General features: G+C 35.1%; 1 protein-coding gene across 1 annotated transcript in view; it reads right to left on the bottom strand.

The window, feature by feature from the left end:
* Positions 1-311: 311 nt before the first annotated feature.
* LOC150097388 (protein phosphatase 1 regulatory subunit 21-like) overlaps positions 312-20,010 on the bottom strand; it is a 505,584-nt gene continuing 485,885 nt past the window's right edge. The window contains exons 21-22 of the mRNA XM_090407251.1: positions 6,043-6,177; positions 312-636 (exon numbers count right to left, since the gene is read on the bottom strand). Coding sequence (XP_090263377.1) covers positions 613-636; positions 6,043-6,177 — 159 coding nt within the window. The 3' untranslated portion in view covers positions 312-612. The remainder of the gene's footprint in view (positions 637-6,042; positions 6,178-20,010) is intronic.

Raw genomic sequence — 20,010 nt, forward strand, 5'->3', positions numbered from 1 at the left:
CCAACATCTTGCATCAATTGCAGCAGGTCCCCCCCCCCCCAAACATTCTCACGATATAAGACTTTTTAATAATAACTGACTAATCTCAATAGGTTGCTCAAATTATTAGCTCAGAACATTTTACTTCACTAACTATAAGCGATATGATTTCCAATGATATGAGCTTTTTTCTATTTTTAAATATTTTTGATGGATAGAGAAATTTTCCAATGATTCAAAAATACATAAAATTAATACATTATTCTATACAATTAAATATATATATATTTTTTTTATCTGAAATCTTGTGATACATACAAAGGATTAAGATCATTGTTGAAATCAGATGTAAAAATTACATTAATGTTTCCATTATTTTAATGCTATAAGTGGAGATCCTCAATTAAATATACAACCATGATTTACAGAAAACAGATCACATCACAATTATATATCTTTGATGGTTTTTTGTCGCATTATTTCACAACAATATGTACAAATATGTCTTTTTGTAGGCACTCTCCTGCTAGTTCTATAGTTCCAAAGAAAAACATTTCAGTAAAAATGGAATCCGTGTTAAGGAAAAAATACATCAAAACAAGTACTTTTGGTCAGATGTCAATCGGCACAGCACTATTTCCCCTTTTTCTTGTTACTCTGCAAAACATATAAAAAAGAAAAAAGTATGAAGAGTATATATATATATATATATATATATAGCATAAAACATTTAAATGAGCTATATAATAACAAAATCTATACACATCAGTACAGGCAGTCCCCGAATTTCTACAAACTTTATGTAACTCGAAATTTATGTAAGATTAAATCCCTTTCACCAGTTGATCATGCCTAATGCTTATGTTTACAATATATGTAGTAGTGCATTAGCACGTTTTAAAGGCTATTTCTGTAGGTTTTGTTCACAGGATGCACACACAAATTAGATTTCAGTATGTAATTTATCATTATTATTATTATTATTCTAATTATTAATAGAAAGTAATATAATAAAGCATAAATAACACAAGAAAACAGGGGAAAAAATGTATTATTTGATTATTCAATCTTCTGTATATGAAATTATCAATGTCCAAACAGTGCTTCTTTCTTCTCTTTATAAAGCTCTTGATAACAGGCTAAAAGCATCCCCTATCTCTCCTTGCAGTTTTAAACTATGAAGCATTAGGATCTATCCATCAACTGCTTTATCCACTTTCATATTTATCAAGTGTTATCCAGAAATTTCTGTTGTGAATCCAATATGAAAGTGGATAAAGCAGTTGATGGATCCATCCATCAACTACTTTATCCACTTTCATATTTATCAAGTGTTATCCAGAAATTTCTGTTGTGAAAAGTGTTACTTTACAGTATTGTGTGCATGCGCACACAATACTCTTAAACATGTCTTATGGGAAAGACATTTTTAGCACTTGCCATGACATAAAAATCAACTTTGAAACCTAAATATGCAGAAGGACACATTAAGTACTTGAAAGAGAATTAATATATATATATATATATATATATAAATGATATAATATAATATACAAGGCATCAAAAAAAAATCAAACTTTTGCTATAAAGACTTTATTGCTTATTTTACATTTTAAGCCCTGTCCCCTTCAAAGTAGTCCCCCTTCTACTGGCAATACACTGTTCCCAATGTTTTTTCCATTGTTGGAATGCTTCCTGAAACCCACTTTCTGTGATGGCGTACAGTTCTCTTATCGCATTTTCCTGAATCTCCTCTTCGATTTGGAAATGACGTCCTTTCAAAGTGGTTTTAAGTTTGGGAAACAGAAAAAAGTCTGCTGAGGCTAAGTCAGGAGAACATGGTGGATGGAGCACAATAGATGTCTGATGTTTTGCCATACATTGTGGTAAAACATCAGATGCATTGTCGTGGTGGTGGTGGTGGTGCAACATCCAAGTCTGGTTTTCCCACAATTCAGGCCTCTTCCTGTGCACAGTCCCACAAACACGCTAAAACGTCTTGGTACAACTCTTTGTTTACCATCTGACCATGCAATACAAATTCATAATGGATAATGCCCTTCCAATCAGAAAACACGACCAACATCACCTTGATCTTTGACCGACTCATCCATCGAAACTTAAACCACTCATAGCAACATGTTCAGCTCATACAGTCTTCCCCGTATGCTTCGTTAAGCAAATGTCTCTGTAAAATTTTTACCAAGTTTGAAGCAATATTTTACACACACACATGTTCTTCTTCAAGCTCTTTCATTGTCACTAATACGATGAACAGCTTGTGCACGTGTTCACTTCAGTGGATGCAACTCGTAACTAATGCTCATAGCAGAATGGGGCAAATGGCAGTTTGTTGTCAAAGCTACTAGGCATGCTCAGTGGCTGCAGTGCACTTTCTGTGCCAGTTGGTGCGCTATTTAAAAAGTTTGGTCTTTTTCTGAACACACCTCATATATATATCTAAAATTATTAAAATAGCAAAAAAATTATTCAAACCTATAGTACAAATGTACTATAGGTTTGCATAAGGGCCTTTTGTGGGTGGGAGCCATGAAAGGTCCTTATGCAATTTTTTATGTTAAAAAAAACATTAAAAAAATTATGTTTTTTTTAAACAAAATAAAAAAAAACATAATCTTATATGTGTGTGCGTGTGTGTTTTCCTTCTTTATAATTTTAACCTCTAAATCAATTTTCATACATTTACACATGTTCAGTCTTACTAATCATGATTGTACTTTATCCTGGCACATACTAATGAAAGTGTATAAATAAATACACACACACACACACACATATATATAGCATGTTCAATGGCAAGGGATGTGCAAACATGTATCTCACATGCTGTCTACCTAGCAGATAACTACTTGGTAGTGTGTGAGTAACGTATATACAATAAGTGTAAAAATTTTATAACTCAATTGTTTTTTTTTTTTTTTTTGAATGGCCCTTTCAGGATAATTTGCCCAAGTTTGAATTTGAGATTGAAGTCAAGGACTGTTTGCATTTTTATAAAAGAAATCGAAATGTTAATGGAGAGAGAACAATTTTGACTGTATTTGTCCGGTTTGGACCCATCAAACATGTGCAAAGATGTTTACATGTATAAGGCAAGAGAGAAGAATAGAGATCTGCAAGTTGTCCAATTGTGTCATGCAGACTGCAAACAAGAGTATACAAAAGAAAATGCAGGTAGATTATTATGTCTATACACGAATGCTAGGAGTATCAGAAACAAAGGGGGTAGAGTTTTTTGCCTTAGTCAATATGTTGGAACCTCAGATTGTAGGCATTAGTGAGACCTAGCTATCAGAATCAGACATACTAACTGGTATCGGGTGTAAAGGGTACATTATTTTTAGGAAGGATAGGAGAGGAGGGGGACGTGCTGCTAATGATATTGGATGACTTGAATCCAGTTACAGTTGAAACCTTTGATTGTAGTACTACTACTAGCAGTATTTCACGTGGAAGTGAGTCTGAAGCAATCTGGTGTGAGGTGGAATCTAACAAGATCAATTTCATATGTTGTTACAGACATGGTGGATCAGTTGTTAGTGATGAAGAAATGCATCACCAAATAGACAAGATGAGCACCAAAAGAGTAATCATAATAATGGGAGACTTTAATTATCCAAATATTTATGGAGTAGAAGAATCTCATGAGAAGAATGAAAATGATTTGAGCTATTGCGGGACAACTTCTTCAAGCAGCATGTGAGAGAAGGAACTCGAGGTCAAAGAGTGTTAGATTTGTTTATAGTGTCAGAGGGCGTTTCAGTTAAAGATGTAACTATTCTGCCTCCGGTTGGTGTTAGTAATCATGCGGCACTCACTTGAAAAGCGACTAAGTTTATGAATGTTCCATTCAGAAAAGGTTACATGCTGAACTACAAAGCAGGAAATTATGACCAACTGAGTTCAGTGGAATGGGATCGGTTGATGGATGGGAAGAATATTGACAGTACATGGGAAGCATTTAAACAATACCTAAATGATGCAATATCAGAGTGTGTCCTGAGAGTTCAAAGAATAAATAGGATAGGAGTCAAATGGATGTGTAATCTTATTAAGCAAGACGTGTAATCTTATTAAGGAAGGAATACCGTGTGCATAAGGATGACATGAATTATGAAAATTATAATCAGCAGGCTAGAACAGTCACAACGGTTGTATGAAAAGCAAAGTCTAAGTATGAAAAGAAACTGGCTCTGTGTGTGCTAAAGACAACCCATAAGAATTCTATCGATATGCTGCAAGTAAAAGAAAGAAAGAATAACTCTTCTAATGCAGATGGAATGAGGGTTACAGTTACAGAAGAGGTTGTTCAACTAATGAGTGCCCATTTTGTTAAAAGCTATCAACCTGGTGTGTGCGCGACATTGAGCTCACTGCTACCGCTGCACTGGATGAAGAAACTCAGGTGTATGAGGACAAGGTATTAGAGTTGTTGCACAAACTGAATAAGAATTCAGCAATAGGGACTGATGGGATAGCAGCATGTGTGCTAATATGTTGAACAGGGAAGATTCTGCAGGAATGGAAAGAATATATGGTAATTCCATTGCATTGGATACATCGGTCTTTGCACCACCCTTATGTGGTGCAAAGACTGATGTAACTAACTATCGACCAATTAGTATCTTAGGAGTGGTGGTGGTGAAGATTTTGGAAAAATTGGTTAGAGTTCGCATTCAGAAATGGGTTGACAGTGAATCTGTACTTTGCAATGAGTTTACTAAGGGAAGGTCATGTTTTAGCAACTTACTGACATTCTATAACAATGTTACCATTGAACTAGACAAGGGGAATGGATACACCATGATACTTTTGGATTTTGCTAGGGCTTTTGACAGAATATATCTCGGTAGAACTGTTGCATAAATTGGAGAATATGGGTTTGGATTGTAGAATATGATAGATATCAAAAAGTGGTATATGGGGGATGTGAGTCTGCAAGATTTAAGGTAACAGTGGTGCACCACAAGGATTAGTGCTGGGTCACTGTTATTCAATCTATCTATACATTAATGATATTGGGAAGGATTTGACAAGTGACATACAGCTATTTTCTGATGATGCAAAGGTAGGTAGGGTAATCAGGAATGCTCCTGATATGCAGTACTTGCAGAATGATTTGAATAGTTGAAATTGTGGGCATGGGAAAATGGATGTCAGTAAATGAAGTCATGCAAATTTGGCATGATTATACTTGAAACTGATGAGGATAGGGATCTTGGAGTGTTAGTAGATAGGAAGTTGAAGTTCAAGGGCCATGTAGCAAAGATTGCAAATACAACTCAAAAGGAAATTGCACTGCGGAAACAAACTTTGACATGTAAAGATAAGGATGTCATTTTGTCTCTTTTCAAGGCCTCAATAAGACCCCACTTAGACCATTGTGCACTGGTATGGTCTTCTGGTTTCCATTGTGATTCTGATATATTGGAGGGAGTGCAAAGGAGAGTATTAAAAATGATATCTGGATTATGGAATACTGATTAAGAATTTGTAGACTGCAGACACTAGCAAACAGGAGAAAGAGGGGTGATATGATTGAAACTTACAAACTTCTGAAAGGTTCATACAGGATTTAAGTTAATGGAATTTTTCAATTTACTGAGGATGGGGAAAGGACATGAAGGTATCTTTGGAAGCTGAGAATGAATGCCGCTAAGGGGTGAGGGCTACATTTTTCTCTCATAGGGTGGTGCATGATTGGAATGGACTGCCACTGGATGTTGTGAGTGAAAGCAGTGTGAATGACTTCAAGAATGATAGCTGGTGCTTGTAGTATGTGGCCTCCCTCGATGAGTCCTTGACTCCCTGGAGGTCTCTCTTAATAATAATCATTAGACAGTCAAAAAAAAATTTAATAATTAAATTAAAATGCTAGTCCAAAAATAAAATTATTATTGTTATTATTCAGGATTTCCACAAAGCCACAAGACCAGAGAGAGAGAAAGAGAATATTCTATATAATTGAAAACTGAAATGTTAACATAAAAAAGCATTAATTTCTATAAATGTTCAATTATAACATTAATCAGAAATACTTACTTTGTTAGTTCCAGCTTGCCGTAAGGCATCAATCTCATCTTTCTGTGATGTTAATTTGTCATTCATGTTGGCAAGATGTTCACTCATCATACTTAATTGGTCCTCATAATTTTTAACTGTTGTTTTCAAATCTTCCTAAAATATCAGAAAAAAAATTATGGTGTTAAATAAGTAAATGTTATTTCATTAATTGAACAATTGATGCTGCATAAGGTTATATTTAAAATAGTTCAAATAAAAGGCAGTAACTTCAAAACCTAAAGAAAAATCTCACTCCCATAAAAAAAATTAACTCCTTTATTATCTAAAGATCAGTATACATGACTTCCTTGCCTCATTTTGTTGTTTTTGTACATGATTACTTAACTCTAAGGTCAATTTTCTACAGTCTAATTACCCAAACAATGAAATCATCTTTCTTGGAGACAATGTTCATAATTCAGACTAGCTTTCCTTCTTAACTTCACAGATCAAGCTGAAAGGGAAGCTAAATTATTTGCTGTCAGTAATGATATGAAACAAATTATTTACCTATCAACCAGAATACTGCATAATTTCTCATAATTATTAGACCTTCTCTAAAAAGTAGATAAGGAGGTCTAAATTATTAGACCTCCTTATCTACTAACTTCTCTAAACTCTGCTTCTAATTATACTGTAAATGTTGGGGTGCTCTTTTTAACTTAATCTATGCCCATGTCTTTTTATCCACAAATTTACCTTCACTCATTCTGTTTCTTTAATATTGCAATGGTACTAACAGGAATGATTTCAGAGATTTCTATGTCTCTTTTCCATGGCTTGATTACTATTTTCCCTCTCTCCTCTATCTAAATATCTTGCCTGACCAAATAATTGAAAAAATCTTTGCTGGAATGAAGACTTTATTCTGCACTCCATATTAAAATCATTGACCACATCCAAATACTGGTTTTCCAGCAGGAGTGCGAAAGAAGTCCAACATGAAAATTGAGGCATATCTCAAATAGTTCAAATCAAAAAAGAGCTTCACCCTCAGCCTTTAAAGGATTAAAAAAAATCATTAGTAAATCTAAATCAGCCTCTGTAAGAGCTAAATGCAGGGGTGCCTAATAAAAAGGGCAATCTGCTTAACAGATGATCTGTCTCTCAAACTCTCTCAAATAGCTTTCTCATGGTTGTGTGTTCTTACATGTGCACTATTTGTATTCTTACATATTTGGAGGAGAGTGGAGAAATGGCAGTAGCTGGTTCATGGGACAGGACCATGAAAATACCTACTAAACTTCAAGAAACACAGTAGTAGATCACTTCTTTCTCCCTTATTATTTGCTGACATGGATTGTTACATTAGAGAATTTTGAGGCCTCTTGTGAGGGATTGATATATACAGGGTGATTAAAATTAAAGTATCCCTGGTTTTAAGACCTTGTAGAGCACTACACAGTGATCCTGATGCTGTGAAACTTGGCAGGAATACATTGTGCATCATGTGGAAGCATTATTGGAGGGAAAAAAAAAAGTTCCAAAATTCACCACCAAGGGTGCTATATGCTGTACTGAATGTAGATGTAATTTTTCTGTGTGTGTGTGTGTGTGTGTGTAGGAGGAGCGACAAAAGCATAAATAAAACATTTTTATTCACTTCTATTATGCATTCACAGGCTGTACTGTATAATGTGCTACCCTCCCCATATGCCACAAACTGCATCTTTTGCACAGCATGTTCAATGATGGCAGAACACAGCTGGATGGGACTGATGATGCACACATGCTGCATCATGCTGTTTTTCAGCACTGAAAAGTTATCAGGATGATCTTGATAAACCCTGAGAAATCCCAAGAGTCAGACATCACAGGAGGTCAGGTAAGATCAGATGAACGAGGTGGCCATGCAATGGGAAATTCATGGCTGATCACTATGGTTTCTATGAAATGTTCTAGAAGAACCTCCTGTATGGATTGACCGATGTGTGAAGGGTCCCCATCCTCCATGAAAATTACAATCCATGCACAGGCACCGAGTCCAGTGGTTGGCAACCTTTTTGGAGTGAAGAGCCATTTTTAAAATTATATCTGTTAAAAAAAAAAAAATTAGGGAGCTACAAGCAGTGATGAGCAACCAATGGTCCGCGGGCTGAATGCGGCACTCTCAGGTTTTTTGTGCAGTCCACGGTGTTCGTTTTGTATGGCAGAATTAGTATATTTTAATTAAAAATCTATTTTATAAATGTTGATTTTTACATGTGGATTTATTTGTGCAGGTTAAAAAATTAAAACATACCTAAATAATGGAAAATAAATTAATACTTTCTTATCAAAGAAAAAGAAAATATTCTTTATGTGGATTGAACCGAGTATTTCATTTACTATTTAATTGCTCATCACTGCTTTAAATTTAGAAACTACATTGAAAAATATTATAATAAATTATTTATTTATTTATTTATTATTTTTTTTTTACAGTAACACGTTATTATACTTGTAAAACACAGGGGTGGCATGTCACACAAAATTATATGATATTTTTAAATATTAAATAATAAAACAAAGATTTCCTCCTCCTTACAAAAACATATGTATAATATCCAATAACATACCTATTTCTTTAATTTTTTTAATTTAAAATATCTTCTTAGTGCGACTTTTGCTGTTGAGTTTCTTGGGATAGTTTCTCAATATGCGGCGAATACGCCGTAATTTTCATTTTCAAACATGACAAAAGACTCACGTTGTTTAGTTGGTTTCTCAACTTACTTTTAATAAAATTCATATTAGAAAATATTTGCTCACAGAAATATGTCGATCCGAAAATCGATAGAAGTCAAATGCGTATGTTTTTAACTGAATGTAAGTGTCTGGTAATTCCAAATACAATCTGATCTTGCTTTTTAAGATCTTCTATTTCAGATCATTTGTGTTGTATTGCAAGGGCAGATTTTTGTCTTTCCAACTCCTCCAGGTCAGCTTCACGATTTCTAAATTTTGAATTCCACAAATCCTTGGTTTCCAGATGATCCTCTAACTCAAGTTGAAATGCAGCCTCATTAATTCCAGCAAAAGGTGAAAAATTTAATTTGGCACTAGGGGACACCTATGGAAGCTGGGCAAGAGTCTGGTTAGCAAGGGTGTTAGAGCTGGGTTCTTTACTTTTAGAGTGGTAAATGAGTGGAATAAGCTGCCAGAGTCTGTTGTGGGTGCTATGACAGTGAGCGAGTTCAAGGCAAGGTATGATAGATACTGTGAGAATGTCGTATAGTTGTGTGGACATGATGTTTAGGGCCTCTCTCAATGAGTCTAAGGACTCCCTGGAGTCGTCCATAATAATATGTCTGCATTCACAATACTAAGATAATGCATTCCACTCAGTAACTACTCTCAATTCAAAGAAACTGCTCCTTACTCCTTTTCTCACCTCCTCCTTATACAGTTTCCAAAGATGGCCTCTTGTTCTACTCCTCCCCCCCCCCCTCTTATTCTATAAAAAATTTCCATGTTAACCTGGTCCTGGTAAGAATCCCTGACCAACTCATATGCCTCAATCATACCCCCCCCCCTCCTCCTATTCATGAGTCTAAGGCTTTGCAAATCATGTTCCCTCGATCTTTGGAACAAGACAAAACTTCTTCATTCCAGCAAGTTCAAATCTGATTGTCTTTTCTTTGAAACATGTGAAACACTACGAAATCATCTGAACCACAACTGATCAGACTGTATGCCAATATCCATTGCTAACCTTTACATGGAACATTTTGATTCTCGCTCTAGATTCCTCTCCTTTTAAATTCAAAGTCTGGCTTAAATACGTTGATGATGTTTTTGCTATCTGGCCCTATGGCTGCCAGATATTAGACACTTTACTTAGCCAACACAAACAAACAAACAACATGTTTGTTTGTTTTAGATTTCAAGTCTAGATACACTTGTCATATGTCTTTCTTCTGATAGCCTTTCCTTCACTGTTTACCAGAAACTGACACATACTGGCCAACATATACACATAAACTCTTACCACCACCCAACACAAAAACCAGGGGTCATTAATACACTAAAAAACAGGGCTTTGAAGATTTGCTCCAATGAACCAGCATTTAAAGATGAATTAAAAGTTATCAGCAATACCTTCCTAAAAAATGGTTAAAGCCAAAACACTATCAACAAAATTCTGTACAAGACCTCTACAATAAAACTGTAACCATTCCATACATTAAAGGGATTTCAGACAAAATAAACAAAATACTACAGAAACACAACCTTAAAGCCACCTTTAAACCAAAATTAAAGAACTTTCACAACTCATACAAGGATCCACTCCCTCTGCAGGCCCACCCTGAAGTATACCGTATTCATTGCACCTACAATTTGCCCTATATAGGGGACACAAACAACACATTAAATATAATAACTATAGGCAAGCTGATCTTTCTGATCATGCCCTGAACACTTTACACAGAATTGACCGGAAAAGCACCTGTTGTTTACATCACATCAAAACATGGTATGGACGTAAATTTAAGGAGGCCTGTGAAATTCTTATCAACCACCCTAATCTTAACAATAATGATGATCTAAAAATTCCAAGAATATGGAAGGCACATATTCTACCCACTTAACCTATGAGTTAATTATAAATAATGCCATATAATCCAGGATCTTAAATCTAATATAACAATTATCATGTTAAATTAGGACATCATTTTTACTGTAACAAAACTATCTATATGAAAGAATGTTTCTCTGGTATTGTCTTATATAGAATATAGTTTTGATGTAGTTATTTTATTTTATTTCAAATATTTATTTTAATTTTATTTTCACTAGAGGTCAGGCCAGTAAAATAATGGTTGATCAATTCATTGTCTTTTCACAGTATGCTGAATTTAGCTTGTCTCTGTGTATATATATGTGTGTGTATATATATATATATATATATATATATACACACAATCATCCCTCGACTTACGTCCTTTTGAAGATACGTCCATGAACCCATAAGGGAATAAATAACATTTTCGGCTAAACTTTTGAACAAGACACAAGCAAGCGTAAGGTAAAGCATGCACAGTGGCAACCTCCCTCGGCAGTCAGCATGTGTCTTCAACAGTTCCGCTGTTGATTTTGTGTTTGGGAAATGAGTTATTTGTGTATTGGTCGTTAAATATTTCGCATGGCCCCTACACGCACAATCAAAAAACCTAGTGAAGAATCACAGAAAAAGAGGCGAGCAGTTGATCTTGAAACGAAGTTGCAAGTTTGGATGGTCTCATTCTACAGTGACGACCATTTTGATAAATAAGGATAAAATCGTAGAGGATGTGAAAGGATCTGCTTCCATTAAATCGACTATAGTGACGAAGTAACGACAAGGTACTATCAATGATATGGAAATGCTACTTGCATCATGGATAGAGGACCTGAACCAAAAGTGCATACCCCCTTAGTGCTGTGACCATAACCACTAAGGCAGATTCCCATACATTTTCAATGTGAAAATGTATGGGAATCTGCAATTGCTGAGAAGGCTGCCAAGAAGTTTGTCGAAAAATTAGATAAAACCATTACGGAGGAAAATTATTTTCCAAATATTTAATATTGATGAGACATCCTTGTTTTGGAAAAAAATGCTTGAGCGGACAATTCATCCATAGAAAGCTAAAATCTATGCCTGGTTTCAAAGCTCAAAGATCGTGTTAAGATTCTGTTAGGAAGTAATGAGGCTGGATATAAACTGAAACCATTTGTGATATGGCACAGTGAGAATCCATGAGCCATCAAAAACATTAGGAAGCATACACTTTCAGTTCATTATCGGAGAAATAAGAAGTCGTGGAGGACTCAAAAATTGTTTGAGGATGCCTTAATCAACTGTTATGCGAGTGAAATGGAAAGCTATTGTGTGAAAGAAAATGTAGAATTTAAATTTTATTAATTCTAGATAATGCTCCAGGTCATCCATCTTATAGAGGTGATCTTCACCAAGTTCAAGGTCATGTTTCTCCCTCCAAACACTAATTAAAATAACAGTATACTTATTACAGTTAAGTTCCTAATCCCTATAACTCTGTTGATTTAATGTATCGACTTATGTACGACTCGAATTACGTCCTGCCGGATGGAACGGAACCCGGACATAAGTCGAGGGATAACTGTATATATATATATATATATATATATGTGTATATATATATATATACACACACATATATATATACACATATGTTATACTCCAGATGATGACCTTAATATGAAGGCTGAAACATTGGAAAATTAAAATAATTATTTATAACACAGTTGTAGAGTCCATAATTTGTGTAAAATGAATGCTGATCACCATATAACACTAAAAACTTTGGGTTGAAAAGGTTGCATATGGGGTATCATATTGATGGTACTAGTTTGCAGGAAATTGATGATGCTTGGGGATAATGGTAGACAAAGAGATTCAGATTGAAAGTTTGGAGGGCATATTGCAGAAGTTGGTAAAATAGCTCAATGAATTACTTGGATGTCAAAAAACACGCTAACAATTAAAGATAAGTTATTATCCCCCTTTATACAGCTATAATTCAGCCACATCTTGGCTACTGCACATAGATTTGGTTGCCTGGGTTTCTTGGGGACCAGGAGGTGGTCGAAAAGAGATGAGTGGCCAAGATGGTGACAGGTATGTGGAATACTCCCTATGAAGATAGGTTGGAGGTTTGTAGGTTACAAAGTTTTGTTGATAGGTTGAAAAGAGGGGATATGATAGCAACTTTTAAGATATTAAAGGATTTTATAAAATTGATGCAAGTGAAAATTTTCAATGTATGACTATAACTAGGGGCCATCTGTCATGGAAGTTGAGTAAGAGTGTGGTTAGTAGGGGTGTGCGGATGGAGAGTGGTGAGTGAGTGGAATGGATTCGAGGAGAGGTATATTAGGATTTGTGTGTATGATGGTTGATTTGGGTCTCCCACGATGAGGCTCCAGACACCATGGAGATTCCATAAATAATAACTTATTCATTTCTCACAAAAATTCTTAAAATGGCTGGCCACCATCCAGATGATCAGTTCATGGTCACTCTCACCAACTGGGAGAAATGTGATTCCACTCACAATTACATCCTTCAATGAAATGACTAGATCTAAGATTTTCAATCCTCGCATGCCCTCCATTACATACTGCCTAAGATAGCTGTCTCTCAAAAACTCAAGAAATTCACTTTCCTTAAACCAAAATGTTGTCTCTTCATTCCAATCTATATTACCATAATTAAAATCATCCATAATGATAACTTTTCCTCTGTTCACTAACCCAAGTTGCTTATACATTTCTTCATCATCACTCTCCACATTCTCTGGCCTATAGAACCATTCAACTAAATATCTCTTCCTGTCAACCTCTACCATGCTGACTTAAACCATTGCCATTATTTCCCTCTCACATCTCCACACAAAGTGGAGATGTGAGAGGGAAATGAGATTTGCCTGCTATTGTTAACAACACTCCCCCACCCCTTCTTGTCCTTTCTATACTTATGGAAAACATCACACCCTTCATATTCTATTCTCATCAGGATATCATCCATATCCAACCATGTTTCACTTATTCCAAAAATATTTGGGTGAAAATTCAATCACTGAAACCATTTCATCTTCCTTATTTTTTATCTTTTTTTTATATCTGACCTGACACAAACGGTCATATAGAAAGTTTTTAACTTGGATATACTATGTATTCAAGATACCAAGTAATTTTATATAAACTTGGTTTTTAATCCTATTTCCCAAGTAAGCAAACAGACAAGTAAGTCAAGTTTGCACCTGCACGTAGTAAGTCTGAGGCAACTCGTGGTAAAGGTGGATTAAGCTCTGATCATCTTCCTTAGAATTTTCCCTTAATGTAAAGCACATCCCCTTGCAGAGATGTACGATGCTATGTATTAAAGGTAATGGTCACTACCCATACTGGTTTCAACCTTTATTGAGGTCTCGTCAGTGGGAGCCAGACCTGACAATGCTAAGGTTGAAGTAATGCAGAGCTTAAGAATTTTACCTAAACACGAGTTGCCTCAGACTTGCACTACGTGCAGGCGCAAACTTGACTTCCTTGTCTGTTTGCTTACTTGGGAAATAGGATTAAAAACCAAGTTTATATAAACTTACTTGGTATCTTGAATGCATAACATACCCAAGTTAAAAAACTTTCTACATCTATCTCTCATTCTGAGATTTTATTTAATAAGGTCAAAGCACCTTGTGGCAACTTTTTTAGGTAAAATTCTTAAGCTCTGCATTACTTCAACCTTAGCATTGTCAGGTCTGGCTCCCACTGACGAGACCTCAATAAAGGTCGAAACCGATATGGATAGTGACCATTGCCTTTAATGCATCATACATCTCCGCAAGGGGATGTGCTTTACATTAAGGAAAAATTCTAAGAAAAGCGATCAGAGCTTAATCCACCTTTACCACGAGTTGCCTCAGACTTGCACTACATGCAGGCGCAAACTTGACTTAGTTGTCTGTTTGCTTACTTGGGAAATAGGATTAAAAACCAAGTTTATATAAAATTACTTGGTATCTTGAATACAAAAGGTCATAAGACTTATAGTAGATCAGATCCATGTGTGAGCAACTTCCTTTTTATTTATTTATTTATTTGAACAACTAAAGGGTGTAAACTTTGGAAAAGGCAGAGTGGGGAAGGCTGTTCCAAAGAACAGAAGTATACGGAATGAAAGTGGAGACAGTGTAGTTGGGTCGCTGAGTTTCAAGATGGACTGTAAAATGATGTTTGTTAGTTAGCAGTTCTAATGATTTTGAAGGAAAGTGGTGGAATAATAGTGGCCAATTCAGCAGAATATTGTCCATGAAAGTATCTGTAGAAGAGGCACAAGACAAAAACTGAACATTTGTGAAAAAAGAGAGAGAGAGAAAGATCATTAATTAACCAACTGCCCTCTTCTCCTGGATAGAATTGAGCAATCTTATAGAGGATTTTGATACACCATCTCAAATATGGTAGCAATATTTCATGGTTGCGCAAATTTCAGATTCGTATAGAGTTAGCAACTGTGAAGTAATGTCTCATGTGAAAAAGTGCACCAAGTTTTTTGGTGGCTGCAGAAGCTATGGTTGAAATGTGTTTGTGCCAGGAAAGGCTGGAGGTATAGGTCAGTCCAATAAGGGCAATTTGATTGTGTGTTATGCTATTGGTATTTGTAAATAAATGCAGCAATTCACGTTTAGGTCTATAACCAGTCCTGCCCATGCTACTTGTTGGATGTGATTTTCCACACCTAACCATTCCCTCACTTGCCCTATTTATCTCCTTGGACTCAACTACATCCCTTAACTCCCAGGCCATCTCATTCCCATGCTGACATCCTCATATACACATTCACTACTACTTCCAACATCCAATCTTGTTCTCTCATCATGATCTCTACTACTATTCTCATTTACAAGCATTTCATCTCACTCCTCATTTTTTGCTTCACCTCTTACTTTTTCTGCTCACTTGCTCACATGACCCATTGCTTTTCCTTGCAGCAACTGACTCACACCAAATCCATTTGAATGCAACCCGCTACTTTTGTACAAATCCATCCTTCCCTCAAATGTATTACACATGGTTACTATAAAAGATGCCAAAGAAATTATATTCTTGGTTTAATTCTTTATCCAAGCATAAGCAAACAAAGTTTACACATGAAGTAACTTCATGAATGGGTAACTTGTATATCACTAGGATATGTGCTTTACATTATGAGATACTAAGGCAAGGGATGTGAAGTCAGTAGCCTCTATATACAAATTGCCCATTCGTGAAGTTATTTCACGCACAAACTTTGTTTTCTTACACTTGGATAAAGGATTAAACCAAGAATATAATTTCTTGGCATTTTTTTATAACATCAAACACATTTATAAACTTCACTCCCTTCCGCTCACACAGTCTGCCAACATACTATTTATAATCCCTACCCTCAGTCTCAATGTGAGATAAGGAAGTTATTGTTCCCTCTTTATGTAGCCTTAATAAAAACATGTTTGGAGTCATAGTTAGTGTCACTTGTAGTATTTTGCTTACTTTCAAAATAAGTTCCAAAAAATTCCAACTCTGGCATTGCAGCCTGTCCCACTCCCAAATTCCTAGCTATCAATTTCTTTGCAGTGCATTTCCATAAATATAATATAATATACAGCCTATAAACTCCTTAATCCAAAATGCATAAACTTATACTCTACAAACCGTGAATCAAATTGGCTATCATTATTGGCACACAATGCCAGTAAAACTCAAGTCCTCCTGCAGAAATCATTTCATCATTTTTAACATCATTAACACACAATCACCAATATATTGCATATATACTGGTGATTGCTGGCCTGGCTGACTGAGTAGTTATATAAACTAAACCGAGTGGTTATGTATATAAAATGAGAATATGATTTCACTAGCATATCTGCTCTTCAACCAACAGACTGCAGGTTTGAATATTACTGTGGGAATGGATATTCATGATTGTCTTTATGTGGGAGATGAATAGACTGGTGTGAGACCATCACCCAGATTATTGGAGGCCTGAAGTGGTATAAAAAAGTTTCATGTTTAGTTTCTAGGACAGGGTTTCTGTACTATGTAAAAAATAAGTAATATATATATATATATCAGCTAAACTAACGCCTTTTAACTTTTGGAGACTGAGTGGGCAGTTCAATCTCCACTGGCAGTCAATCAGAGATAGCTGGCCCGAGGCTATCACTAATTAAGCGGCATGCAGTGAAGAGAGACGGCTCAACAAGTACCGCCATCTCGTGGTCCCTATGTCTGAAATAATGTGGGTTCTACAGTCGATTTTCTTGAGTTTATGGGATGAAAAACCCGAGTTTCTGGAAGAAAAAACCCGCTTGCCCATGCCGGAGATTGACTAACTCGGGAACCGGTCGAAAAAGGGCTTAGAAAAATTTCTTCTAGTTGCCGACTAGATTCTAAGCCAAGAAGTCTTCCTTCGTGCGGTTAAGCGCTGTGGTGTGTGCTTAACCGCACGAAGTGCAGTTCAGTTGTATAGTATAGTACAGTTGCACCATGGATCCTTAGCTACCCATGGTGCAACTGTACTATAAGTTTACAAATAAACCTTTTGTGGGTGGGAGGTACATAAAAATATACAAAGAGGAAAATTTTAGAAATATTTTTTCACTTGACTGAGTAGTATATTATCGTAATATAAGAAATTTCACTCTTTTCATCTATGTTATATCCAAGTACATGCAAACAAAAGATTGCACAAGATGTTATATTCATGACTGGACTTAAATATACAACTAATTCTCGTTTCACATGGCTTTTTTTTTTACACAATTTTGAAATAACATGTTTTAGAAAACAAAAGCATTCTATTTTTACACAGTATATTTTGATTCAACATTCAAATGGCATTTATTTTTAAAATTTCTGTTTGAATTCAGTTCTGTTAAAAAGAGTATTTCATTATAATTATCATTTCCTAGACCGGTACATATGTACTTAAACTCCAATTTTGGAGAACCTCCCCTTGATGTTTTAAATATCAGGAATTACTCTACACTACAGAATGTAAACAATTGTGGCGGCACAAAAAAAATCAATTTTTGTAATTATGATTCCCTGAAGTTAAGCCGACAGATGATCCATTATATTCATTTGCCATTATTTAAGGAGTTAAGATGTGTGGAAGAAATTTTCTATTTTGGATTGCATCAAGCTTTAAGTTGGCAATATTAGAATTGAAACCATCAACATTAAATGCATACTGGAAAACTACTTGGCTAGAAAGCGTGAAAAAGAAAAACCCTGCATCTTTTGCATACAACTGAATATTCCAATATCATCAGATTAGCACATGCAGCTGGACGAGAAGGATTTGATGACTTTTCTTCTGCAGATATTGAAAAATTGATGGTTAATAAGGCTGTTAATGATGACAAAATAATAGTAGCTGTCCTTGAGAATCTCGATGAAAAAGAAAAAAAGTGATGATGATGAAGAGATTCGACTCACTGCAGGATTAATTAAAGAAGGGCTTCAAATGGCTAGTAAATTGCAAAGTCATTTTCATACACATGATCCAAATACTGAACAAACTGAACAGTTTAAACATGAATTGAAGTCATGTGTGGTGCAATACAAATTATACAAAGATGTAGTCAAAAGGGGATCTCAACAATTAATTATAGAGTTCGTGGTTTAAAAAAAAAAAATCAACCTTCAGAAGTATTGGATTATTTAAATATTATTTAAATATTGGATAATTTAAATATCCTTTTACTGAAGAAAATGTTTCGCCATCCAAACAGGATGGCCAAAGTGTTTCAAGTGATGGTGAAAAAAATGTAACTAATAACTATATGCAAGGGTGTATTTGGGCCTTTTTGAATTTCTGTTTTATTAGTGACACACTATTTTCTTTAAGATTAAGAAAAATGGTTGAGGAGAAACTTGAAGAACAAGCTGGGTTCAGGCCAAACACTGATTGTCAGGATCAGATTTTTACTTTAAGACAAATAGTTGAGAAATCATGGGAATATAATAAGAATATGTAGTTAACTTTTGTTAACTACATACTAATTCCATATAATTCAGATCTGGAAAAGGCAAAGGACAAAGTTGCAAGACAAAAGCTGTTCAAAACACTACAATTATATGTTGTAAATGGGAGTTGGTATTTAGACTTGAAATATATACACAGATAGTTTGATTTAAAACCATGTGTGATACATTGGTGAACACTATCTTCACTGTTATGATCATCACATCACACGAAAAAGTTTCATCATTTCTAACTTCCTATCAACAATTATTTTCCATATTAATCTGTTATCTGTCAAGACTCCAATATTATCTCATCTTATATTTATGTCTTCCAAGGCACTTCATTTCAACTCACCTAGATCTTGGTTTCCCTCTGGGGTTTTCCTCATTTTCCTGCTATCCTAGCAAAAGTGATGCCATCTGTTGACTCCTCTAATCTTCTGAAGAACTCTCATATCTGTGGACTTGTCTTTGATCAAGAGTTTTTACTGTTAACCCAACTCTCAGATCTATAAGTTAAAATTGGTGTGAATGCTGTCTTATATAAAGCAAATTTAGTGCTTTGACTAATTTCTCTCGTATTCTTATTCCATATAAATTTATTCACTTAACTTCCTACCATACCAGCTTTGCTAATTCTGCTGTCTATTTACAAATTTAATTTGCCACCTTCATTTAAAGCTGTGCCTAAATAGCTGAAATATTTTATTTGTTCTAAAGGTTCTCCATTCAGGATGCAGTTGATATTTTCAGTGTTTTTGCCTATTTTCATTGTCTATCTTTTTATTGCTGATTTTCATACAATATTTATTACAACAGTTATTCAATTTACTCAAGGAATCCTGCAGACTTGTCCTGGATTTGTTTAAAAGTATAACAACTGCATAAAGAAGAGAGCCACGATTATCATCTTCAATATCGATATTAGATTTAAAACAACTTTCCTTCATAATGTGATCCATACAGATGATGAATAACATTGGCGGTAATGTGTACTCTAGTGTCACACCTGATTTAATATCACACCATCTTCTTGTACTCCTTAACTGCTGACTTACAACTCAAATATAGAATGTATATCGCTCAAGATGTCTCATTTACACTCTACAACTGCAGTGATTAGAAAAACTTTTCTCTTAGAATTTAATATTTCTTCATGTAGATCTTCAGAGCTTACATAACAGATCTTTGTTATTATATTATTATTACATGGGTATCTCCATGGAGGCAGAAATAATTAAGTGTGTGAATAATGGAGACATTATTCACACAATTAACTTATCATATTCTTTCCATACTCATTTGCTAACATCACTTATTCACTCTAGCAAACCATTTGCTACCTTGCAAGCAAAAAATGTAGTTCAAACATCCTTCTAAACACACTCATACCATTTCCAGGGAAGACTTCTCATTCTTTTCCTT

The sequence above is a fragment of the Typopeltis vanoorti genome, chromosome 17, assembly GCF_054136105.1.
Source record: "Typopeltis vanoorti isolate ZY-2024b chromosome 17, IOZ_Tvanoo_1.0, whole genome shotgun sequence".
Taxonomy (NCBI): domain Eukaryota; kingdom Metazoa; phylum Arthropoda; class Arachnida; order Uropygi; family Thelyphonidae; genus Typopeltis; species Typopeltis vanoorti.